This window comes from Cyprinodon tularosa, unplaced genomic scaffold, assembly GCF_016077235.1.
Source record: "Cyprinodon tularosa strain WSP-4 unplaced genomic scaffold, ASM1607723v1 ctg223, whole genome shotgun sequence".
In the NCBI taxonomy this organism is placed as follows: domain Eukaryota; kingdom Metazoa; phylum Chordata; class Actinopteri; order Cyprinodontiformes; family Cyprinodontidae; genus Cyprinodon; species Cyprinodon tularosa.
In genome coordinates, this window is record NW_024038833.1 from 1,770,206 (window position 1) to 1,797,125 (window position 26,920).

The window sequence follows — 26,920 nt, forward strand, 5'->3', positions numbered from 1 at the left end:
GTTCAGTCACTGTTTTAGTGAATTAGATGCCATGGTAGATGTTGCTGCATTCATTTTAAATCCTTTCCTGGCCACTGATGTGGAACAGGTGGCAGCCAAATTACAGCAGCTATTTGCTCTGCTTAATGGGGTTGACATGGAGATTCTGGATTTAATAAATAATATTGAGCTGAAAGGACGATCACAGGACAGTAACTTGGGGATTTGTCAGCAGGGAGAAGTTTCCCCTCCTCACATCATGTGCACTAAGAGTGAGTGCCTACTTTGGATCTACTTACCTCTGTGAAATGGCGTTTTCACAGATGAAAATTAAATCAAAATACAGGAGCCGCCTTAGTGACAAACACCTCACAGACTGTCTCTGACTAGCTGTCAGTAGTTATGAGCCAAACTACAGGGCACTCACAGACAGCATGCAGTCACAGCCATCTCACTAACCTGGGTGAGTAATGTTAAGGAAGAAAATATTCTAAAATAGTTAACTTTGGAAAAAGTTTGTCTCTCTCTCTTCCTCTGGATCCCAGGCCCTCCCGGCGAGCCGCGTGTGGCCACAAGGAAACCAACAATGCGTGTGGACGTCACAGAATCACAGAGTTTAATCCAACAAGAAACAGCTTATGAATTAACAACAAAACTGCAGAACAACGGAAACATACATTCAATTACCTGAGGTAAAGAAAATAGAAAAGAAAGGCAAAGATGCGTCTTTGGAGAGAGCTGGTGCAAAAAAGGCAAAATAGTGGCAGCTATCTGAATTATTATTCGTGTGCACGAACTTTTATAATGTAGGTGTGTCTTTCCTTTTAGTATATTCAGTTAAGGCGTCCCTCCGCTTGACCAATTGGAAGCTACCTTGGAAACTCAGAAAAACTTAGAACATCCCCTAATTTACGGCAAAAATCAAAGGCCATTTGCTCCTTTGTTTAACAAAAAGAGCAGAGAGCTTGTCCTGGCCTCCAGGATTCTAAGGTCATCTGGCTAAGGAAAACATAAGATAAGATTTCACAGATAGCTGTGGAATCCGGAGCCTCTCCTGCTATCTCTCCTTACATAAATTCTCAGGAACAAACTTAAATTCAGTAATTTGGTTCAAGGAAAGGTTATCTTCACAAACCCAGTTTTGCTCTTCTGTACAAGATTGAGTCCTTCCTTAAACCAAAAATAACACATAGAATCAACAGAACATGAGGTACAATTCCTTTTTCTAACCTATGAAACATAATATTCAATCCTAAGTATACAAGCTAACACATTTTCCAAAACCCCATTTAGCATAGATCCTGAGCAATTTTCTAATACTAAACAAAACATTTTCATTCAAACAATTTCCATTTGATTCTGATATTGTCACAGATAGTACAATTTTCAAATACATTCATCATCTACTAAACTAGTTAATTCTAAAATTAGATAATACAATTTTCATTTAAAAAACATTCTATTAGTACTTAGAAAAATGTCTTAAAAACTAAATATTAGTGTTGTATTCAGTTTTACACCATCCCAGATGTTAGTTCTGGAAGACTTTTGATCTTCTGTGAACCAAGCAGACTTCTCTCCTCAAGGCTCAAATGATGCTGCCCTCCAGGAGATACTCATTTTATGGCCTCCTGTCCTCTCTGATAAACAACAGGAGCCTCATTGCGAGATCCCCTTTGATCTACATTTTCCTTCCTGTACTTTGAATACTTACCCATCAATAGTTTAGTTTTAAATCATTAACACAAACTTGTTCAAAATTAAGAAATATGTTCAAAATGAGAGTGTTCAACATACCCTTTACACATGCCATAAGATTAACTATATTAAAAACTAAAAATAATCATTTTTCCTTAACAGTAACATGCTTGTTTTAACATGGGATGTTAATTACACATAAAGATGGTAAATAACTACACTGATCTCATTTACACTGACTTGGAGTTCTTTTAAATACAATCAGTTCTATTTTAATACATTTTATTTCTAAAATGTTAATGTGGTGTAACTTACATTAAAGTTAAGTGCATAAGCATAACACTGCATGCAATTTGTTCGCCGTTAGTATGTTATCTTCTATAAAAGAAATGGTGACCTCATACAAAAGGAAATAGGCCATACCTTTATTTCTTGTGTTGGACATAAAGCTATACCTAAGGTTGCATTGAGAATTGGGTTAACAATACAGTTCTATTTGGTAAACTGTCGATTTTAATGTGACTAGTGACTCTTCAAAAGATAAGCATAACACCTGATATGTCATTGCTTTACTTTTGTGTTGATATTATTGAATTTGATATGAAGCTAAGGCCAGTTTGATATGCTCCTTAAAATGTTTTCTTTGTTGCATTAATTTGTACCGTTGAACTAAACATTTTATGTAATTCAAAAACTGTTGTTTTATGAGTTCATTCGTAAATAAAAGCCTTCAAGTTTGAAGTAGAATCTGGGCCTTTTTTATTGCAGCTCCTCTACAGGTAGATCTTGCTTCCCACCAAAGTGGAGGTCGGGGATCTTGGGCTTAAAAAGGTTGGCAACCACTGGTGTAGACACTTCCTTAAGCCTTTAACTCAGACGCAATGCCTGCTTGAGTTGTGCTTGGAAGCTGAAGAGGCAACAATGGGTCCAATGTCTGCATGGCAGTTTCATGTGCAAACTCAATAATCATGTATTTATGGTATTCTGATTTAGGATAATCTAAGTGAATGTAACAATTAATGGAACCATACTTCTGGAGAAAGGTTGACACTTCCTCATCTGTCTCTGACCCTGTTAAACCACTAACAAGCACAGAATGGGGAATTTGGATGGAGTCCCAGAGTACCACATCCATTTTTATTCTTCATTCTGCTTTGCTCCTTCAGTGTGTGCACACGCTCTTTTCTCTGCTCCCTGCTTGCTCCCTGCTTGCTTGCACTTTCTGGTCCTTTTATCCCCTTTTTATCTCCTAACCAAAACTACAGAAAGTTGAATTTAGTTATTTGAGTTATTTTCTTTGATTTATTTTTTTTTTAGATTTTTTCCCCCCATGTGGACTATTTTAGTTTTCAGCTTTTCCACACAAGGTGCCTCTCGACAACAGCCCAGAGGAGACAGTTATCTTGAAAAATGTTCTTATAGAAACACTTCAACACGAAGTGAATATGGAGAAGAACCACCAGATTCAAAGGATGCCTACCTTCAGCATGAAGGACTTTGACAAGCTTCTACAGAAAATAGCTGTAATGGAGCTGAAAATCCATCGACTTGAAGTAAACTATGATGTAAACGTCGCATATGGAAATAAATCAATGCTGCCTGTAATTCTGAAGGGGGACCACCAGCCCAGCAACTCAGCGAATTAACAGTTCCTAGAGAAAAATGAGAATCCCTGGACCACTCTGGGTGCAAGACCAAAGGCTCAACGAACCTTAGGTGAAAACTGGCCGAGACCACAGAGAGGTGTCCAAAGAAAAGTGAAACAAAAACGGGATGTTCTCACAACAAATGATAGGAGTAAACCTACTGGAAATGTTGAAATTCCGTAACAAAACAGATTTGCTCCACTCCAAGATGAGACCCAGAAGGATCACAGCGACAATCAAAGGTATGTCAACAATCTTCACTCTAAGCTACCAGAGAAAAAACAGGCCACAGGTCTAAGGACCCTGATATTATGCAATGGATCTAAAAGTGGGATTAAACATTTCTAAAACAAGAAAAACACAGAGATGTCAGGATGCCTGTGGCTTGGTCTCTAATGTATCAGACATCCTTCCAAAGATCATGAAAAAACCGCCCGACCTTGGAAAAACTCATCATACACGCTGAAGCCTTGGGCGACGCAGCCCTGAGAAAATCAGAAATACTGAAAGAGGATTACATTCGTCTGCTGAATTTAGTTGATGGTCTTAATGTCAAGGTGTTTCTCAGCGGCCCTCACGTGCCCATTAGTTGTGGAGATGAAATGTTTTCCAGAGTTCTGATGTTAAACAAGTGGCTGGATGCAACATGCAAACAAACAGCTGTAACGTTCATAGACAACTTTAACATCTTTTGGGAGAGGAGACATCTGTTCAACTGAGATGGTTTCTCTCTAAATAGGTCAGGCGCAAAACGTCTGATATGAATGTGAACCATGCACCATCAGCTTCGTTCCAAAACAAAGCTCGACCAGTGCCTAAACAAACGATAAGTCCAGTACAGCCCAACCAAGCCAAGATAAAGATGGCCAGAAAGATGACACAGAAAGAGCCTACATCAGAACTACTGGAGGATTTATCCCAGATCTTAGCAGGACAAAAAGAAGACTCCCCTTTAAATTCCAAAAAGAACCAAAAACCTCCATGCCCACAGACACCAGTCCAGACTGCACCCAATTTCTCCCCTTCTCCACAAAGACCAGATGTTCCTTTTCTGGAATTTTCTCATAACATGAAGAAAGTTTTTAAGATTGGCCTAAAGTTGACATCCTCTCCACATAGCCATTCTGAAAACCGCAGCTATGTGAAAAAACCAGCATCTTCTAAAAGCAGCAGAGCCCCAGATCATCCACTACATAGCATGGCAGTGTTGTGCCTGAACGCGTTCATTGAACGAAAGTTCATGAACTCGTACATATTTTGGGCGAACGTGAACTGAACGTACTGTATCACTGCCTGATGAACGTTATTGTTAACTCGTTCATTCTGGTGTCTGTGGACGGCACGCTCTCTCAGTTCAACTCCGTTCAATAGGTTGCCACATTCCTATAGAGCCCTCCAGGCGAAACCCCGGCTAAATCACACCGTAAACAGGCCTTAATATGTAGCGGGAAAAACACCCAATCTGGCAACACCAGCTACCAGTGTCGTAGCCTACAGCCGCGTGCGTCATCAAAACAAAATGCAGCGTGGAAGCCACAGCAGCATGGAGGCGACTGTGGATGAGACAAAGCAGCAGTATGATCACTTAAAACAGGTTTATGACCAGGTGGTCAGTGAGGATGATGGCAACAATCTTACATTTCTCTGCAAACTATGCCCGCCGGCTTTCAGTACAAAAAAAACCAAACACTTCTGTAACCTTAAATTACTACCTCAGCCTGGTCCCTCAGCTTGTGTTAGTAAAATGTTCTTGAGGGTGTTACTATTCATGTAACTTGTTTGTTAAACCTGCCTGGTATAATTTTCCAGGATTCCAGTATTCCTTTTTAGTATGTACTGAAATGGAATTTCAAATTGAAAAAATTATTAAAATTAAAAAAACATTTGCACCTTAAAGACTACTTTCCTGTTTTTCTTTTAATAATTCCTCATAAAACCATTCAAGCAGCACATTTTTCCTGATGTTTTTGAGAATATACTGTAGGGGTGAAAGCTGCAGCTGCTACTAGTGTGAAGTGAATGGACAGCAACAAAGCATTAAAGCAACAATGGGGAAATGCTGTCCCCTCAATGCTAATGTAAACCCTGGTTGGATAAGGATTCAAAACTGGATATGAAGATGAAATCTGATGCACAGTTTCAGTGTTACAACTGATAAAATAACTGCTGTCTGTGGTTCTACAGTAGGCTATGGTGTAATTGAGCAATATATGAAAAAAAAAAGAACTATGAACTAGTTCATTTTTTGGAACTGTGAACTTAGTTCAAAATTTTGAATTATGAACTATGAACTGAACTAGTTCATTTTACAATGTGTGAACTGAACTTTGAACTAATTCACATAGAAAGAGAACTTTCCCAACACTGTATAATGGAACGTCAGGACCTTCAGATAACTTCTCCATGATACATACCTCGTGCGCTATTTGCCACAGTTGACAAGTTAACAAATCCTCCTGTGTCCGTGGCTCCTGAACTCCACTCCACCAGGGCCTGCAATGAATTTGCTAATTTCTTTACTGATAAAATCCTGAAGATCAGAGGATTAGTTTATACATCCATATCAAGTTCAGTATCAAAGTTGTCTCCAACTGGAATTGATCTTGACCAAATGTCCCAATTCAGCCAAATAAACTACAAAAGCTTAGAGGAAATGATTCAGCAGCTAAGTCCCGCCTCCTGCCGCCTTGATGTTCTACCCACAGCTTTCTTTAAGAAAGTTTTGCCTGTCATAGCATCTGATTTGACTCAGATAATAAACACTTCTGTCAGGTGTTTTCCCGCAGTCCCTAAAAACAGCAAATATCAAACCACTGCTGAAAAAGAACAATTTAGACAAACTACTACTCCAGAACTACAGTCCCATCTCAAACCTCCCCTTTATCAGTAAGATTATTGAAAAAACTGTGTTTCAACAATTAAACACTTTCTTAGATATGACCAGCCGCTTTGACGTTTTCCAGTAAGGTTTCTGTGCTCACCACAGTACAGAGACCGCCCTTATCAAGGTGTTTAATGACAAACGTATAAATACAGACTGCGGAAGAACCACAGTGCTAGTACTGTTGGACCTCAGTGCAGCATTCGATACTGTTGATCACTCCATCCTGTTAGAGCGCCTGGAAAACTGGGTCTCAACTGGTTTTAAATCTTACTTAAAGGACAGGGACTTTTTTTTGTATCAGTAGGCAACTTTACATCAGAGATGACAAAAATCACATGTGGGGTTCCCCAATTGTCCATCCTGGGTCCCCTCCTATTCAATATCTACATGCTCCCTCTTGCTCAGTTAATAAAAAACAATATCAGCTACCATAACTATGCAGACGACACACAGCTTTACATCACCATGTCACCAGGTTATTATGAACCAGTTCAAGCACTGAGGAAATGCTTAGAAGAAATTAATGCCTGGATGTGCCATCATTTTCTTCAACTGAATAAAAACAAAACTCAGCTAGTAACCACTGATCAGGCCCGAAATCTAGGTGTAGTGCTAGATTCAGCCTTGAACCTCCAAAAGCATTTAAAGACAATTACAAGGTCGACTTTCTATCACCTGAAGAACATTTCCAGGATTAAAGGACTAATGTCTCAGCATGATCTGGAAAAACTAATCCATGCGTTTATTTTTAGTCAAATTGATTACTGCAACAGTGTTTTCACAGGTCTGCCTAAAAAGTGGATCAGACAGCTGCAGCTGATCCAGAACACTGCTGCCCGTGTCCTCACTAAGACTTAGAAAGTAAAGCACATCACCCCAGTTCTAGAGTCCTTACACTGGCTTCCTGTATCTCAGAGAATAGAATAAATGATGATGAGATGGAGCGGGGACCCCCTAATTATATATATATAGTATGAAATTGTGTTATATAAAACTGCTCCTATAGTCCTTCTATTACATATGGAGTCATGCAACAAAAGTAATTTCGGCCTGGGATTATTAAAGTATTTCTGATTCTGATTCCTGGTTGATGGGACAGGTGTTGTGAATGAAATGGTGCCCAGCTTGAAAGACTTCCTCTGTGTCACTGAATGTGTGCATTGATTGTGTGTTGAATTCATGTTAATGTGTATTTAAAGACATTTCAATTAGCGGAAAAATTGCAGGGGGAATATAAAAAAAAGTCTAACATTAACAGTCTAATTTTGTCCTTTTGATGTTCAAATATTCATTGCTGCAAGTAAAAAGGAGTCAAACCTCCTTAAAGTAGGTTTTTGAGTGATTTTCATTTAGTTCTGAAAACAGTAAAATACACAGCAAATACATAATAACATAACATTCTTACACATTTCTGTGACCTTTTTTCGATAATCTTTATTTACCAGACATTAATGTTTGTACTAATTTACTTATGGACCGTGTGGAGAAAAATAGAATCAGTGTAAATAGAGTTCCTCTGTTTGTCTTTATCCTATTTCTAGAAGTAGAATCAATTAAATAGAACTATTTTTATGTGGAAAACAAAAAAATAGAAGAACGTCAGCATCCTTCTCGTGTTGTTATGTTCTACAAAATAAATTAACAGCTTTTATATACACCTGAACTGCCGTCAGAAAACAGTAATAGAAAAGAAATATTGGTGAAAGGGAATCAGAAATGTTGATAGATTACGGTCTTTGCTCATTACGACAGCAGTTTTCAGAACTCCTGTCTTACTCAGAATATTTTGTTTTATAAAAGAAATCCTAACTTTGGTTACTTTCATTTCTCAAGTTCCAAAAATCCAAACTCTTTCCTGCTTCATAGAACTGCAGTCAGAAGCTTTCGCCTGTTTTAGCCTAGAATAAGAGTGGGTTTCACCTGTTTACCTCTGCACAGTTATACATCTTCAAAAGAAAACACATGATACTTCAACATATAACATGCATATTTAGACTATATTTGGTTCAATAAACGTATTTACCTTCTGTCTTAGTCGCTGGTAAGTTTAAATGCAAACATTTTCAAAGTGGGAAAAAGTCCTAATTGCACATTGATCAGAGCCAGTGATGCTTCAAACATTGATAAACAGCATCTAGTGAGTGTAGTGCTTATAAGATTTGTATTAATCTAGGAAGAAATTATGCTGTTCTCTTTAAACACATTAAAGCCTGATGTTCACATTAAGCATAAAAAAAGAGCATGCATATGACCAATGACATTAGTCCAATGAAATTGAAGACTAATAGTGTCCCTACCAAAGCTGAAATCAAACCTATACCTTTGATATTCTCTCTTGCCTCTAACCAAGAATATAATCCATATATGTAGCATAGTTCTCTGTTGTCTTTGATCCATCGCCATTCATTCTGTCATGTAACAAGTTTTTACATTGTGCTAATAAAATGATAATAAAGGGGCCACTTGTCTTCCAGAAAATGTGTTGGTCTGACTTGTTTTCTGTATGTTTTCGCTAACCTTTTCCCAAGCTCATAATGCTTTCTGCAGCCATGGAACAACTGTTGTTAAAATTAAATGTAACATCTAAGTAACGTACTGTAGTACCTGTTTTCTGGATACACCCCCAATGGAAGGTGCTGCACCCATACCTTGTCACCTACTCCACAATGAAAATGTAATTAGACTCTTGCACATTTGGATCTTGTTCTTGTACACATAAGTAAAGGTATTGACTAGTGGTCAAAGGTAGTGGGAAATAGATAATAGTTCATAATAAATAAAAATGATGAAAGAATCCAGTATCCAGTTCTCTCTAGAAAAAGAGACACACCTTGCCTATATTGTTCCCCAGCTTTGGCGCAAACACCTGTTTGCTGCTCTGCCAGTAGCCTACTTGTTATATGGTGCCATCTGCAGACTGAAAGAACATTAGCCAGGGCTAACCGCATAAGTTTCAGAACTTATGAAACAAGTGAAACTCAAGCCTTCTAAATGGACATGGAGAAAAGGTTTGCAGGTTTGGCACAATTAGGGACAGAACAAACAATATGTCTTTTGATGATGTTGATCATTTCATGCTTTTACTGATGAGTAGAGACAAAGCTAACAGGATGGACTGCATGCTATGCTATGCTACAGGAATATGTTGCGAGCTGTTGTTGAAGCTTGGACAAGCTTCATTTCACTAAGGGTTTAAAGTAAACACTAATATAACATTCGTGTTCATTTGTTCCTCATATGCCCATTACATTTCAAGTAACCAAGAGTCATTTAGTGGAATTCTCATTGTTATTCGCTGCTAGCTATTTCAAAGAGGGTAAAGAATCATTAACTAAAGGTTATTGGTTCCTGATTAAGCAAATTATTTAATAAAACATTATTTGGCCAAATAATGTTTTATTCACCTCATGGATTTGCATCGTGAATTGGTCTGAAAACATTCCAATTGCTCTAAATTAGCGAAAAGCTAATTTGATCATATCCCAAATTCTTCCGCATTAACTTTGGTTTTCAAACAAAATATCCATCTTAAACTGTAATATGGTTTTCAACCATGTTTCCCCTTCCCATTTGTACATAGTAGTTTAGTTTAGTTTCAGTCGTTTTAGTTAAGAGTTTTAAACTCAAATGTGTTTGACTTGGAGCTGAATGATTTTTGTTAATAAATTCTTACAACTTGAACAGAAGTTATGGTGAATTTATTCCATGTATGTGCTGAATTAACTGTTTGACCATGATTAGTGCTCAAATCACTCTTTCATTTTTTGTTCTAACACACAGCTAGTAGGGCGTGTGTTCATAAACAATATATCAGAGCCGAAATAATATCTGATTAAATAAGATATCTACTTCCCCTACCGAGTAGGGCAATAAACATCTTATAGTATCAGAAATATAAATTCCCAGCTGGCTGGGAATTGAATATATTGAAATCACAACATAAATATGGCATCCAATTGGATTGGCATAGAATATAAATCCACCATGCAACCCTAAGTGTTACAAAACACCATAATTTCCCCATTGTGGGACAATAAAGTGATTTTCTATTTTATTTTGAAATTTTTGACTTTGCGGATGGGAATATGTTTGCAGGTTCCTGCCGACCTGATTTAGTAAGAGTTGATTTTTCTAGCTTTGAAACAAATCAGAATGTGATAAGTCGCAGCTGCTACTGTCGTTGTGACTGGCTAAAGACTCGACCTTGGAGGCAGGGACCCAATCAGCGTGAAGATTTGTACTTAAGGTCCCTCCCTATTATAAAGTTGTTTTACATGAGGCTATCCAGATTCATACCTTGTAGAATTTAAATTGAACTACTTGTATCAATTATCTAGCATAAACCAAATTGAGTACCTGATTCAGAAGGACGTTTTTTTCACCCTTGCATCTATCTAGGAGAGAGTTATTCAGATTAATGTAATATTCTATATAGTTTATAAATGTTTGCTTGTGTGTTTTTAGTAAACGTTCCCTGTTTCCTGCACATTAAAATCTAGCATTTAGGAATGATTTCATTTTGAATGACACTGTTTTTGATTCTAAAGATGTGTTTAAAATATTTTCTGTTCGGTTTTCATATGTGTGAAAATTATCTGAAAAAACCTCATCTGTAGCTTCAGATGCCTGAATGGTGCCTTCTTTCCTAAAAAAAAAAAAAGGAACAGAAAATGACCTCAAAGGGGTTTATTGAAAAGGAATGCGCCCAGAAAGAAGGATTACATTCAAAAGTCACGGCAAGAAACATTATCTGAGTTTTTTTTTTAACACAATCAAGCAAAGATCTGAGGAGTCCATGTCATTATTACACAGGTTGAAGGAAAACTCTACAGTGTTTTATTTAGACCTGCAAGGCAATATGACGAGTAAGCAGACTCATTTTCTGGATAAACAATAAATAAAGTTGTAACAAAAATTCAACAAAAACGGCAAAAAAAAAAAATAGTCTTCCCACCTAATCTCAAATAAAATTTAGAAACATTGAAATGTACCGAGTTGTGTTTAGGTGCAGCCGACTATGATGAACAACATAGAAAGGCAGAATGAAATTTGATGATGGGAAGATTGCTTTGAAAATTATCTTTAAAAGAAAAACATTGGATCAGCTATTGAGCTCTTGAAAATAAAACGAGTGACTAGAAAATAAAATATATATATTTTTAAATGGAGCATTCTTTTTCTTGAACATATATTTTCAATATGAACATTTCTTTGTATTAAAACCTGTTTGTTGGACTTATCAACCCACCCACCTTGTACAAAAATACAACTTTCATGTAACACTGATCTTTGTTTACTTTCTGGTATGTGCAATATTTAGCGCATGGATCTCTCTTTTACTTAAAGTTAAGCTGAGTTTTAGCTTTCTTAAATCCATTCACAAGAGGGTTTGTTTCTTTGGAGCTGCTGTCATCACTGTCCTCACCTTCATTGTTGTTGTGCCAGCTTGCTTTAAGAGGAGTCAGCTCAGGCGCTATAATATCTCCATCCTACATGTAAGAAAGAAAAGAATTATTTATTATGGGATATGCAAGAATCCAGAGTCTACAGGATTAAATGAAACGAAAAAGTAATGATAAAAGGTTAGATAGTTTTCATATTTGTTAGACAAATTCATCCAAACGGACTTAGAGATGAGGACAAATAACTGCAGTTCAAACCAAAGTCAACTATGAGCTACTGAAGAAAGACCACCAGTCTGTTTCTGTCTAAGGTGACAGTGTATTAACATTGCAGAAACACAGAGTAGTGCAGACACTGATGCAGAAGATTGGCTCTGCTTGTTGGTTAGGTAAAACGTGAGCATCCTTTAGATCAGTGCTTTTTTAATCATGGTCCTCAAGGCACACTGCCCTGCATGTTTTAGATGTTTCCCAGCTTTCACACACCTGTTATCAATTGATAGCAGATTATCAGGCTTTGCTGAACTGCAATCATCTGAATCAGGTTTGCTGAACCTCAGAAACATCCAAAACATGCAGAGCAGGATGCCTTGAGGACCAGCATTGAAAAACACTGCTTTAGATTACGATTAAATTTAATGTAAATGTTGTGGTTGCACTTCTTTCCATATGCCAAACAGATTTATAAAGGTACCCCTTTACCAAGCTAAACCTAAACAGAATTTCCTTGAAGGTCTTTTGATACTCCAGTGTATGGGGATGCTCTTCATGTAGGTGCCAATAACTGCTTTCTGACCATCCGAACCACATCTGTCTCTATTAAATAGCCTGATAAGTATGGGAGGTTTCTGTGCATCAACCATTAGTTTCAGCAAGCGGTGGAGGAGGCACTCTCCCTGTTTACATTAGCTCAACAGTACAAGAGGTTTTATATACAGAAAGCTGAGCAAGCATCCCAGAATTATTTTTCTTTTTAAATACAGGTCTCGATAAAGGAAAGAAACCTCTTTTAGAAATCAAACAACTGTGTTGTTGAGTGATCCTTTTTTACAATTTGTGCACAATTTTCATCAATGAACAGTAGCTCCCCACAGAAGGAATCAGTCATGCAGGTGAAAACTGAAACACTGCCTTCACCATTTTGGGCTGCAGGCAACAAAGTCTTTGTACTTTGTCGCCACATGTGCCTAATAGCCTATGAACCATCCTGGTGTACATTGGGCTTATCAGATCATAGGATATCCTTCCAATAATTTATGCCCTTAATGCAGTTTCCCATTGGTAGTACCCATTTGGGTCATTTTAAGTTTACAATGGTAGTTTTCCATTACAACACATGGTGATATGGACGGGTTGTCTTAGCAAGGCGGTTCCACCATCCATTTGTGACAAAAACATGAGACAACAATAGAGGATTTTCTACACAGTTTATGTTGTCAACAATCCAGGCATTATTGCTTTTCACTGAGTATAATGAAGGGATGGCAAATTTACACTGTTAGACAAGCTGTATTTCATTGTATCATATCCTCAGTGTTGTCCAATTTAAGATATAATCCTACTCTGGTCACACCTAGTGCTTCAGCTAATACTGCAGCTTTGACATTCCTTCACACAGCACCTAGGATGCAGATATGTTGCCACCAACATAATAGAGAATTTATGTCTCACCACAGAGGTTAGGCACATTTGTTTAGGTCATTACACAAAATGGGTTGTGTGTTCGGATTCCAGGACCATATAAATGAGGGGGGGAACCCCTTTATATTGTCAAACACAGTCCTGTACATTTTAAATAGCAATCAACCAATAGTTTATGCCATGCAGTTTGCAGGAATACCTGAGGCTTCGAGAAGTTCATGTCCATGCACCACTGAACAAAGTGCTTCTTGGCAGTCTCCATAGTCTTCTCATCTGTTTTCTTGCAGTAGACCCTAATCAGCTGTTCAGCAAAGTGCTCTGGGAGAAGTTTAGATACCTGAAAGCAATAGCAGGTGGCAAATTAAAAAGTTTCAAGATGGAAGCAGAAATTGATTAAAAAAAATTACATAACAAACTCCAGTCTTTGGGGATCCTGTAACTTTCTGACTTATATCTGGTTCAACACACGGAAATTCAATGGCTGAGCTCCTCAGCAAGGAATCAAGTTCTACATAACCCTGCTAATAATCAAGTTGTTTCATGGAGATGTATAATGGACTAGAGTTTCAAACATATGAAGAACAAACAAGGAATTGTTTAACAATAGCCTAAAATTATCACCTGGTTTTTGCAGATCTTTATAGCTTTTGTTGGGTCATCCTTGCAGTAAAAACGCACGTTATTGATGGGGTTCTTTTCCTTCATACCATAGTCCATCACTACGACCTAAAAAGTAAAACATTTTGAAATAGAATATGGGGAATAAAATTCATTCTCGTTAAATATTGATGAGGTTCATTTTATCAAAAGGTATAGTGGAGGATTTTCACAAATGTTTGAAAAGACCCACCCTCTCCACTTTAAATTTTAAAAAAGCACATGCACAAACCTTTACCTGCTCCGAGAGTGAACGCCTATTAAAACGCGTGCAGGAGCATGCACAACCGCATTTCTCCAGTACAAGCTCTGTTTAAAAGTTGCTGTTTGCATCGCTCATACAAGCTTACTTTCCAAAAGAAAATGTGCAATTTTTCCACTATGTCAGACTCTCCACCGGTGTTAAGCCAAGAAATACTTGCCTGCCATTTTGTCATAATTAATATGGAATGGTGTTCATAACAAAAGCGGGAAATGCCATCCACTAAGCAGAAAATATATTCATTGGACGCTGACTGTAGCTCATCGACTATAAGATGTTTCCATACAAGTAAAACTCAGATTCATTCGAAATAAAATACGTAAACTTATCACCAGAATGATTGACAATTAGGAGGACCACTTATTCTGATAATCCCCTCGGAAAAAGATCATCCTCCACTATTCCTTTAAGAAACAGGCAGAAAAATATTGGTCCTAATGGAATTTTCTACAGGTTCATCATTACCTATAAATAACACCTGAATAGGTTTTGGGGAAAATCCCAGGATTTTCATTTTTTCTTACCATGAGTATCCCTCTCAGTCAAAAGTATTGATGACTGCCCAGAAGTGGAACGTACAATAACTTATAATAAAATAAAAAGGATTTCATTTAATCTTTTCAACTTGAGCAGTAAATGTTTGGCGTGTTATTTTTTCCAACTGAAAAAAACAAAACAACTTAAATATGTTGCCCAAAATCCAGTAAGGAATATAAATAAATAAAGAATAAAATCAAACTATAAATCTGCCTTTGTATAATTGGAGGTCCTCTCAGAAACTCCCCTATAATCACATTTAAACTTGAGAAATTGGGAACAAGATAGTGAACAATAGTTATAGTCAGACTGACTTAATTTGTTCTACGATGTTCTGTTGCTGTTTAACTGTTTTCATCATTCATGAAATTTGGCCTCGGTTTGATCAGGTGTGGGAAAACAGCTGATACCAGGCTGCTCTCTGCATCCAGTCTGGTCCTCTGATAAAAGAAAAACTTTCTTTTTGGTTGAAAAAAAGCTTGTTTTATATTTCAGGTGGGTCCTGACAAAGCAGAACAGATCCCAGCCCTATTTTATATGAGAAACAAAATATTTTCATGTACCCCCTTGCAAAGCACTCGCAGGCCACTGGGGTACGAGTACGCCTAGTTGGGAATCACCTCTAGTGCATGAGCCTGTAGATGTTGGGTATCAATGCTCACTATGGTCGAGGTGATTAGATGCAGTTTTAATAAACATTTGTAGATGTTTGATTATCACAGTTTCTGACTAAGACAGTAACTTATCTTAATAAAATCTCAGCCACATAATGCTATATTAAGACAAAGTGGTGACAAATTCTTTGTGCTTCAAATTTACAGGGTTAAACTGTAACCATACAGCCCAAATGTCCATCAGATTGGTTTAAAAAATCTTCAGTGTCAACCGTCTCCTTTGGTTGAGAAGATATTTTCTCATTTTACTGTAGAAAAAGGGCTTTTGCAAGGTAGAGTAAGAAAATATGGTCAAATAAAGATATAGAACTTATAAGTATACTGAAATTTAATCAAAGGTAGTTTAACAAAAAGCATTGGTTTATTGAGTGTGGATTTTATTCTATTAGATAATATTTCCTTCCATATAATTCATTTTATTTTTTTGTTGGATTGCATAGGATGAGCATCCTATTATGTCTGGAAAATGTCTAGAAATCACCACAATTTCTCCAATGTGGGACAATAAATTAATTTTCTATTCTATTCTGAAATATGAATTTGAATGAATCAAAAGAAAAGAAATATAATAATAATACTCACACTGACTACAAAATCCTCTGGCTTCAGATCAGCATCTTGGGAGCCATTCTGAGGGATGGCCTTAGCCAAATCTGCCTCCCATCCATGCATGATTTCCTTAATGACAGAAAGAATTAGCACTGTTAATACATGTCCATATCTGACCAACAATAAGCTGAAACTTAAACACTATTGCAACAAGTTTGAGCAAATAAACATGCAATGAACTTTACATTTTTGATATCTTTTAAATCATTTTACAGCTAGAATTTAACTTAATGCAGCCTAACCCCACATCCCTTGTAAGCATGCTATAAATCCAGGCATATTAATTCTCCAATAACTGAACTTAGTCATTTCCTAAAATCTAGTCCTCCACATCTGAATCACAAAATAGGATGCGTGTGTTTTATATCCAACTACAAACAGACCTGAGTGACAGTCAAGGCTTTATCTGGCCGAGTTTGCCCCAGACATTTGTAGAGGTGCCGACAGATGATTTTGTGAAGGATCAGCCTTGCTTCTGCAAGCTCTGGAGAGGAGGAGTTCAGGATCTGTTCAAACACATTATCTGCAAAGAAAACAGGGACATGGAAGATATCTAAGTAAACTAAGGAACCTAAAAAACATGTAAGATTATTTGTTAAAATTACACAAAGGTTTTACAAAGGGTAGGTTCACTTTAAGACTAGGATGTAAATTCCAGTCATCAAGCCTGATTTCACAGTTATAATAAATCTCCTCTTTATTCTGAATGTACTCTAAGATCTCAACCAAGTAAAGATACACGTACAGGGCGTGTGTTCTACAGTAAATTATTTTTCACACCAACAGCTGAGTAAAAAGTCACCATGAGTGGCAGCAAGGAGATCTGAAATGAAAAGAAAGAGCTCTATAAAAAGATAAAGGTGTTATTTCTTTATCAAATTTCTATCTTGTAGCAAGCAAAGTCCTGGAAAAGACAAAAAACAAGCAAATTAAAGAGGCTGTGGGCTGAAAGACCCAACAGTCATAACCTAAACAAAAAAAAAGGAAAAAGAAAAAAGCAGCCAAGGGGAACGTTGGTGTATCCAAATGTTACATTCCATGTAATGAGTGTAGAAATGTTCCCCATTTTTCATTATATTTTTCCATTTCATTCATCGTTTTCTCAAATGCTGCCACCTTACCCAGTTCTGAGACCCAATACTGAAACAATGGGCATCTTTCCACTCTCTCATTATCTGTTTTCCAAACATTATGTTTGTCGGGAACCAGTTAGCTAGGGGTTTTACCATGTAGTTAAGGTCTTTAAGACTCCCTAGTATATAGAGTCAGGGCAGAGATTACAGTCCATCCCCGCAATCTCTGAAATATACTTAAGGTACCTTTGGGCATGACCACAAGGCATGAATTAAGTCTGAAGCCCAAAATCTCCAGCAAGTGTAACAGATAGTGCCAGTCTACACAACCAAAAGCTTTTTCTGCGTCAACAATTAAACTTTTAGGGACCATGTTAGAAACCTCTTGCCAGGGCTAAGAAAAGGACGGAACAGCTTTTAATGGTCCAAAGTTCTTTGCGCAGAGGAAAATTTGCTTTGCGCTATATTTATCTATAAAGATCTGAGTCTGAAGAAAGAACATGAGACCTTTGATGAAGACCTCCTTCAGAGACAGACAGCTGCATCCAAGGATTGAAGGAGATATTTTTCAAGTCCTTCCCAGAAGAGTTTATAAGCATCATAGCTCCTATAAAATTATGTGTAATTCAATTCAATTCAGTTTATTTATATAGCGCCAAATTCACAACACATGTCATCTCAAGGCACTTTACAGTTCAACCAGATCATACAGTCAAATTGATACAAAGTTTTCTATCTAAGGAAAACCAGTTGATTGCATTGACTCATTGACTCAAATACAATCCCCCACACTAAGCATGCTTGTAGCGACAGTGGAGAGGAAAAACTCCCTTTTAACAGGAAGAAACCTCCAGCAGAACCAGGCTCAGTGTGAGCGGCCATCTGCCGAGGCCGACTGGGGTTCAAGGAGACAGAAGCAGAGATACAAAAAGCAGCTGTAAAAGGCGGCCCCGTCCAGGAAACACACAGCCAGGCAGACGAGCTCCAAGGCAGCTCCCATGCCAGAGGACGAAGAGAGCACATCCACTCAGTCACGGTCAGAGAAACAGGACCACACTGGAAAACAGGCCGATCTCCAACATCTATAAACAAGGGTGTTGATAGAAGCAGCACAGCTGATGTTTCTTTCCAGGATGACGTCACAGCCAAACAGGAACAGACGAGGCAAAGCTACTCTGAGGAAAAGCAGAGAGAGCAGAAGGTTAGAGATTGAACTAACAGATTCTGCAGAATAGGAGAACAGAGAGAGAATGAAGCAGAATGATGAAATGGGGGTCCCTATGTCCTCCAAAAGTCTAAGCCTATAGCAGCATAACTATAGAGATAGCTCAGGATAACCTGAGCCACCCTAACTATAAGCTTTATCAAAAAGGAAAGTTTTAAGCCTAGCCTTAAAAGTAGACAGGGTGTCAGCCTCACGGACTAAAACTGGTAGTTGGTTCCACAGGAGAGGAGCCTGATAACTAAAAGATCTGCCTCCCATTCTACTTTTAGAAATTCTAGGAACCACTAGTAAACCTGCAGATTGAGAGCGAAGTGCTCTGTTAGGAACATAAGGAACAATCAGATCTCTGATATAAGATGGAGCTTGGCCATTTAAGGCTTTATATGTGAGAAGGAGGATTTTAAATTCTATTCTTGATTTAACAGGAAGCCAATGAAGAGAAGCCAGGATAGGCGAGATATGATCTCTCTTTTTAATTTTCATTAGAACTCTGGCTGCAGCATTTTGGATCAGCTGAAGGTACAAACCTGATGTTAGTCACAGTTTTTTCCATGTACAAGAAATCCTGTCTTCTTTTTTATTTGTTTTTTGCACAAAAGTACCATCATATTTGCCTTTTTTTAACCAGAGTAAGCCATTTTTAAATAACTTATATTTTTTCTTATTTTGTACATTTGCCCTCACTGAATTATCTCCTATACATTTTTTTTGTCTTTCACCTGTGTGTGAATCTGCACAAATCCATTGGTCACTTACAGCTGGTATACATTTCCCCACTGAAGGACATTAAAACACATATTTCTATTCTTTTTCTGTTTTGCATGTTCAGCTGCAAATAAGATAAGGTGTTATAAAAGTTAGAAACAGCAAACTGTTAAACTTAAACCATATCAGAGTGATTCAGATTTATAAGGACACAACTCTAACAGATATATAGCGATTTTCTGATACCTATATCTGTATCAGAACATTATAAAACAAAACAGAAAAAAATGTGGAGGATTTTCGTGAATTTTTTAAAAGACCCACCCGCTTCACTTTAAAAGAAAAAATGCACATGCACAACCCTGTACCCGCAACCAAAAAGGAACGCCTATTAAGTACGTACGAGAGCATGCACAAGCCCATTTGTCCACGTGCACACTCTGTTTAAAAGTTACTGTTGGCGTTGCTAATAAAAGCTTACTTTCCAAAAGAAGATTTGCAATTTTTCCACTATGTCACACTCACCATTGGTAAGTGAAAATGGGGAAGAGCAGGTACAACAGCGTTACTTAAACACATCACCAGAATGAATTAAGAATTCGAAAAAGAGTATCCTTCACTATACTTTTAACTTTGCATACCAAAAAAAAAAGAAAAGGAAAAATTTGTTATTAATGCAGTGCCGTATTGCTGACATAACAGCCACACGAAATTCTAATTTTAATAAAACTTACAGGCAGAAAAAATAACACTGGCGAAGAACACCAAGATCCATTTAGCTTCAATTTAAATGGTAAAAGGCCTGTATAGCGCTTTAAGTCAGAGGACTTGACCAAAGGGCTTTACACTACATTCAATCATTCACACACTGATGGTGGCAAGCTACATTGTAGCCACAGCTGCCCTGGGGCTCACTGACAGAAGCGAGGCTGCCGTAGACGGGTGCCATCAGCCCTGTGACCACCAGAGGTAGGCAATGCAGGTGAAGTGTCTTTCCCAAGGACACAACAACACTGAAAGCCGGAGGTTGAACCGACAACCCTCCGATTGCAGGGCAAACTCGCCACTGTCGCCTCAGTGGCGTAGGAGGAATTTAAGAACGTTTTTCAGAAGAACTACACGCGATTCTGAATTCCAACTCTGATAACATCCAGGTGATAACACACATATATATATATATATATATATATATATATATATATATATATATATATATATATATATATATATATATATATATATATATATATATATATAAAAAAATAAAAGTGTGTGTTTATAGTGGCTGAGACGTTATATTAATGTTATATTAAGTATATATAAAAGAGTTTTTACTGACCCGTTAACTTGGTGTAGGCCACCATGTCATCGATCGCTGTGGACAGAGTGAAGATTTTTCCCTGAGAGCCCGCGATCTTGATGTGTGGGTCTGCTTTTAAAAAAGCTTCTGTTATCCTGTGGAGAAAGCTCACAACTATCAGGACTTTCTAAAACAAAAACAAAAAAGCAAACAGCAAGTGAGCCACCAAAAATATAAAAGATAATCCCTTACATTGTTTCAATGACGTTGCCCACTTTGTGCTGGTAAGCTCTCCTGTGGAGACAGTTCCTAGTGTGGAACATGTCGTACAGATTGCCTACCTCCTGTTCAAAAACATATCCTGAATGTCAGTGAACAGGTTTTATATTTTCTGATATGAAATAGAGAAACCAAAAAAAAAAAACACCTTATCTCTTGTGCAGATGTGCTTCTTCCCGTCCACTTCAATGACCCTTGCAAATTTTAGAAAGCGCTGATAGTCAAAGTTGTTCTGGATGCCCAAATGGTAGCAGTCCCTGAGGGAAAGATGGAATAATGAAAACAGTGGTTTCATGTCACAACAAGAAAATGTATGTATATTTTAGGTGTTAATTTAACATTGATTTAAACAATTCAGACAATCCACCACCTGGCAAAATAATCCCACTTATCCACGTCAATGCCGTTCCTTTTGTTTGCAACAATCTCATAGAGGAAGGACTTGTCTTTAGTACGGCCTTTGTATGGCCACTATGGAGACAAAACAAGAACATGTGTTTATGAATTAGGCGTAGTCATTTACTGTAGAGTTCATTGCTTTTAAAGTTCATACTCCACAAAAATCCAGACCAGAGAATCCAGTGCTGCAAGTTTTAGTTTATTGAAAGAAAAAAAAAAAAATTTTTTTTTTAACAGTTTCCTGTCTGGCAATGTGACAATAAGAATATTTGTCTTGATGCCAAAAAGGGCCCAACAGATTTTGCTTTCACAAAGGGAGCAGTAATGCTATTGCAATAGTGTTCTGCTTGATTTATGCATTAAGCTTTATTATATTATGCAGAGAGTATTACAGATTATATGGACACTGCAATATAAGTAGAACACGAAAGGAAAACAGGAAAAAGGAGAAAAGAAGAAAGAAAGAGGAGAAAGAAGAGAGACAACGATAAAACGTCTTCAGTCTGCTTCATCACCTGCTTAGAGTTGTAAAAACAACACAACCAACCAATATAGTATAAAAGATACACTAAAGAAGCACCTTGATACTATTGCTGAAGTATAAGTAGAATGATTTAAAGGAATAGTACACCCAAAACATGATTAGCCTTCATTTTCTACTCACCCCCATGCTGAACAACACTCTGGAGTACTTTTTTGATATCTGAAATGCATCTGGAGATCTGGGAGGCTTCTTGCTGTCTGCTGACATTCAAATAATGGAGGTCTATGGCGCCCGAGACAGAAAGGTCCATAAAAGTCCACAAAAACGTGTCAATATTCCTCCATACTGCTCGTCCAATGTATTCCAAGTGTCCTGAGTGGGTAGCATCCAGAATTTACTCGAAACGAAGTCATTTAGAACGTTTTAGAGCCTAAACAGTAGTGTATAGGATTTCCTAATAGCGCCCCCATGCGCGCTCACGATTCTACGGAAGCCGGCACACCAAACCAGCGCATTCAGCTCGGCAAAGAACTCATGCTCTTCCTCAACACTGAAGTCCTCAGACATTTTTCTTTCGTTGTTTCTTTCTTTGCACAGGTAAACAGCACATTTCTTCTTCTACGCTTGCATTATCGGCAGAGCAGACGCTGAATGCGCACTTTCTTCCGGTTTGGTCTGCCGGCTTCCGTAGAATCGTGAGCGCGCATGGGGGCGCTATTAGGAAATCCTATACACTACTGTTTAGGCTCTAAAACGTTCTAAATGACTTCGTTTCGAGTAAATTCTGGATGCTACCCACTCAGGACACTTGGATTACATTGGACGAGCAGTATGGAGGAATATTGACACGTTTTTGTGGACTTTTATGGACCTTTCTGCCTCGGTCACCATAGACCTCCATTATTTGAATGTCAGCAGACAGCAAGAAGCCTCCCAGATCTCCAGATGCATTTGAGATATCAAAAAAGTACTCCAGAGTTTTGTTCAGCATGGGGGTGAGTAGAAAATGAAGGCTAATCATGTTTTGGGTGTACTATTCCTTTAATCTGATATGTATACTGTGGTAGCTGAAGCTTAGAATATGGGCTTTCTGTATGGAAGTAAATCTCTAAGTACCTGGAACCAAGCAGCTGTAGTTGTCTGGATAAACTTTACATGCACAAGTGCACTCTCACAAAGCTAAAATGCTCAAAAGTGGTTGTAAAGAGCCAAAGACCCGCCCCCCGAGCACTGAGACAAGCGCTGCGGGTCCCAAAACCCCAGACGCCCAAAGGGATCCCCAAGGGGATGAGTTAAATGCAGAGAGTTCATTTCGTTGCTTTGTACCTGTGACAATGACAATAAAGCTGATTCTTCTATTCTAGTGATACATACTGCAAAATATGCAACTCACACCAATAGACTATGGGTGGATGATTGATTTGCATCTTTCTTGAAATGTTCTTAGGACGAGTCATCTCCAGGTGGTTAAAAATATTTGCATTCTAAATACTGGTTTCTCTAGAGCGAGTCACCAGAGTCGACTCTGGTGTCGAAATGTTTGGAGATAACCTGAGCAAAAGTCTGGTTTCCTGAAAACATAAGCCTGTTTTCTTGTTGCTGTGACCTGGATGACTGAGAAGTTTCACAGCAATAACAAAAAAAACTGAAATGAAATTAATTTTAATCATAAATAAGAGGATAATGCAAGACTCTGCACTACATGGGTAGCCAGGAAGCCATTCAAACCCTTAAATATACCCTGAACTACAGTTAAAGAGTAATATAAATGTTGGCCCAACAGCACAAGTAGTTGCAGCAGTTGGACACCTTCTGTACTTTTCTCTATATAGATATTCCTAAAATGGTGACAACTCAAAGTTTTTGCCTTTTACTATGAGGTACTTTCTGACATGAAAATATATCACAAATATGGAGTGAACCTTTCATTCATACTTGACAATCCTCAGAACTCAAAGAAAACCCATAACATAATTTTATATATATATATAACCCTAACATAAATCTCCCCCTTTTGTTTTATTTTAATGCTGAAAAATATTGGATACTTTTTGTATTGAAGAAATTGTTAAATTGTGAAAAGAAACACTTGGTAGAAAAAAAGAAAGTGTTCAAAGAATTTGGATTTTTATTTAAGAAAAAACAAGATTTAAGCATCTAGGAAAACGCTTAGTTACCACTGCTTTTTACCACTGCACTTTAAAAAAGGCATGCAACCAAAGAACTAAACCCATTACCTTATGTATGACTGAGTTTTTATGGTATAACTACATATACACCACTAAGGTGAATGGTAGTAGATCATGTGGTGCTATCTACTGGTCATTTATTGGAAGTGCAACTAAATGTTTATTCCAGGAGATAATGCGACATTTAGAACAGCTAAAGATTTTGTAAATATTTCTAATGTAAAAGAAACAGTTAGGTTAAAAAAAACAACAGATATTCATAGTTTTAGCCTGGCTCTCGTTCCAGAATGTACACCACCTGACAAGTATTTTGGAGTTAAATAAACAGTTTTATTTTAGTACTTAACTTAAAGATCTTAATAGGAAAAAACACATTTTTAGCATTATTTGAGCAACAAGTAAGTGTTTTTTACTTATATTGCACAGAAGAGCCTGTGAGACAGTGGACCACTGAACCCACTCACATCAACAAGAGTGTATTGCTGCAGCCTAAAAAACCTGCTTTGTCATAGAACTCATCTCATAGTGCTCATCTGGTGAACTTTAGCATCGCTCTCCCGTGCCCTAACCTTTCAAAGCACCTTAACTTGCATTTTCTGGTGATCAGATGTCTGCTTTTTAATTATTTCTGTACTACTTTAACATGTAGCTAGTTACAATGAAAAGAAATAGAAAGACAAATTTTCAAGAGATTTTTTAAAAAGATTACTTAAAAACTTGGTTAAGTGAGTCTGATGAATTTATGATTAGTACATAGCAGAGTGGTAAGGATAATAAACAACAAAGTATGGTTTAACATTGAACATCTTATCACAAAAAAAAGGACAAGTGATGATAGTGATGTTTTAGGGGAGTGGCGGCCTAGTGGTTAGGGCATAGAGCTTGGAATCCTGAGGTTCTGAGTTTGAGCCCCCACTCCCACAGATTGCCACTCTGGGTCCATGAGCAAAGCCCCTTAACCCAGGCGTCTGCAACCTGCGGCTCCGTAGCCACATGTAGTTCTTTAGCTTCTCCCTTGCGGCTTTTTCAAAAATGTATGAAAATCAAATTTTTTTGTTTGTTCCTTTTTTTTGTTTTAATATGGTATGCAGGAGGTCAAGCAAAAATTAACTATGTCTTCCAATGCTGTAAACATTTGTATAATAAATAGCCATAGAGATCAGTGGACATAACTTGCAATCAGCGCGGCGCGGTGCCAGGGAATCAAAGCGGAGTGCAAAGACAGATTTAAGAAGTGGATTGCATCTCCAAACACCACTATTGCTGCTAGTTTGGTTGCAAGGATGGAAAACCGTCCACGGATCAAACAGGTAGCGCTCTGATGAAGGCATGTGAACTTTCTTCCATTTTTTCCCCAAATCCTAAAAATATAAAAAACACCAAGGAATGCTGGGGAGAGAGGATTTGGGATTTCAGGGTTAGAGAGCTTTGCTATGATGGATGTCAGTTCCTGCTTGGTTCCTCATGAATCAATCAACTCCTCTCAAAGAGAAACACACCCACCATAGAAATATTCCTTTATTGTGTTTCTATAATTTCATCAATGCAACAAAACTTAAACCGCACGGTAAAGGGCGGTGAAGCGGCGTGCAGAGAGAGCGGCGCGCGGTGAGAGTGTTCACTGCTTCTCCCTCACCTCATACTGCCAAGTGACATTTGCTCCAGGATAAACATTTAGTCCTGAATGCTTATTACATATTTAAGCCATCATACTCCTTTTCTATAGTGGAATAATACACTTAGAGCCTGTGTTGCCATAAGAGGCTTATATAAGATTTTTACTGGTTTTTGTGGCTCCAGACAGATTTATTTTTTGTTGTTTTGGTCCCATATGGCTCTTTGAGCAGTTTGGGTTGCCGACCCCTGCTTTAACCTCACACTGCTCCCCGAGCACTCCACAATGGCAGCCCACTGCTCCCCAAGGGGATGGGTTAAATTTAGATGTAACTTTCTCCAGTGTGAGATCAGTAAAGTTCAATTTAAAAAATAAACGTGAAGCTTTATTTTGAAAGATAACTGCAGCCATGAGGAAAGTGCTAAGTAGGTCTCCAGTCATAAATGCCTCGACTTAAGTGGAAGCTAACAGAAGTGAAGATGACTAGCCGTCAGAAAAAAAACCAGCAAATAGTAGCAAAAGTGTTAGAGAAGAATGATGATGAACTAATGATTACTTTGGGAAATCAAGATGGTGATGAAAGTAACAGCCAAAGAGGCCCCATTCAACAGGAATTTTGGAAAATAAAATCACTCTGGCTAAAGTTATCATTCATACATGGAAGGCATAGAGCCCTGCAGTGTGCTTCAGTTTTAGTTTAGACACGGTTTACCTTTTCTCCTCGAGCCAAACTGCTCTCCATCGGACCTGCGATCTGCTCCTTGATGAAGTCCAGGTCCTCTGGGAGCACCAGGCCGTGCTCCTCCATAACTGGCTTCAAGCCGTTGTCTTCCACAAGGTAGTCAAACATTTTCAAAGAGGCGGCCTCGTGCTGCAAGAGGCAGAAACAGACAGAGCAGGACAAAAATCAGCCTAAAATGACAGTCTTAAAACCTCTGAGTGAGTCAGGAAGGGCTCAATGGTTACATTGGTTGCAACAGCATTATTTAAACTCTAGTTTTAATTCATGTTTGGGAGGTTGCAGGTTACATAATGGATTGAGTTAAGTAGATCTAATTACTTTTCTTTATCAGTCTAAGCCCTGAACTGTGTCATTATCACATCTATTGAGCTCACCACAGAAGCTCTGGCTGGCCTGCAGAGATTTTTTACCCTCAATAAAATCCTTCTGTAAACAGAAACTTTAGAAGTAAACATTCACAAAGCAGTCAGGGTCCAATGGACAGAGCTTTCTTTTTTATTTATCTGTTTAAAGTATTTAGTCTGTGGTAAACTGGCCTACACTGTGCAGAATGAGGCCTTTTCTCCCAGGCTAAAAATCAAAACTAACCACCAAGGAATTATTTAGAAATGAGTTGCTTTGTGGAATAAATTGAAACTACAAATTTATAAGAATTTAGGATGTTAAAAGCTCAAACATTAGATTTAAACAGAACCCCTCCCAAAAACACAGTTGTCTTTTTACTAGTTTTTTCATTCATGCTTATCTTTATTCTAAAAAACCCTCTTTGCAGGTTTGAATGAGTTCATTGCAGCTTTGTTTTTCATATTTGCCAATTTAATTGGCGATGCCTCACAAACGTTGGAAGCTTATACCAAACAGAAATCAGAAACAACACTAAATGTATTGGTGCACCAAAACAGGTCCAACAGGAAAAGAAC

The 26,920-nt window shown here is 37.9% G+C and overlaps 1 protein-coding gene across 4 annotated transcripts in view; it reads right to left on the reverse strand.

The window, feature by feature from the left end:
* Positions 1–26,920, reverse strand: part of samhd1 (SAM domain and HD domain 1) — a 66,605-nt gene that overhangs the window by 31,906 nt on the left and 7,779 nt on the right. For 2 of the 4 annotated variants that reach the window (XR_005280918.1, XM_038286326.1), the window contains exons 7-16: positions 25,971–26,129; positions 20,942–21,042; positions 20,720–20,828; positions 20,545–20,636; positions 20,332–20,447; positions 16,373–16,512; positions 15,963–16,058; positions 13,872–13,976; positions 13,450–13,587; positions 11,633–11,696 (exon numbers count right to left, since the gene is read on the reverse strand). Coding sequence is in view for 3 of the 4 variants with exons in the window: in XM_038286326.1 (XP_038142254.1) it covers positions 11,633–11,696; positions 13,450–13,587; positions 13,872–13,976; positions 15,963–16,058; positions 16,373–16,512; positions 20,332–20,447; positions 20,545–20,636; positions 20,720–20,828; positions 20,942–21,042; positions 25,971–26,129 (1,120 nt within the window). In the remaining variant the exon portion in view is untranslated. Of the gene's footprint in view, positions 1–10,878; positions 11,697–13,449; positions 13,588–13,871; positions 13,977–15,962; positions 16,059–16,372; positions 16,513–20,331; positions 20,448–20,544; positions 20,637–20,719; positions 20,829–20,941; positions 21,043–25,970; positions 26,130–26,920 lie in introns of those variants that run through there. The other 2 variants (XM_038286325.1, XM_038286327.1) reach the window with 2 other exon arrangements.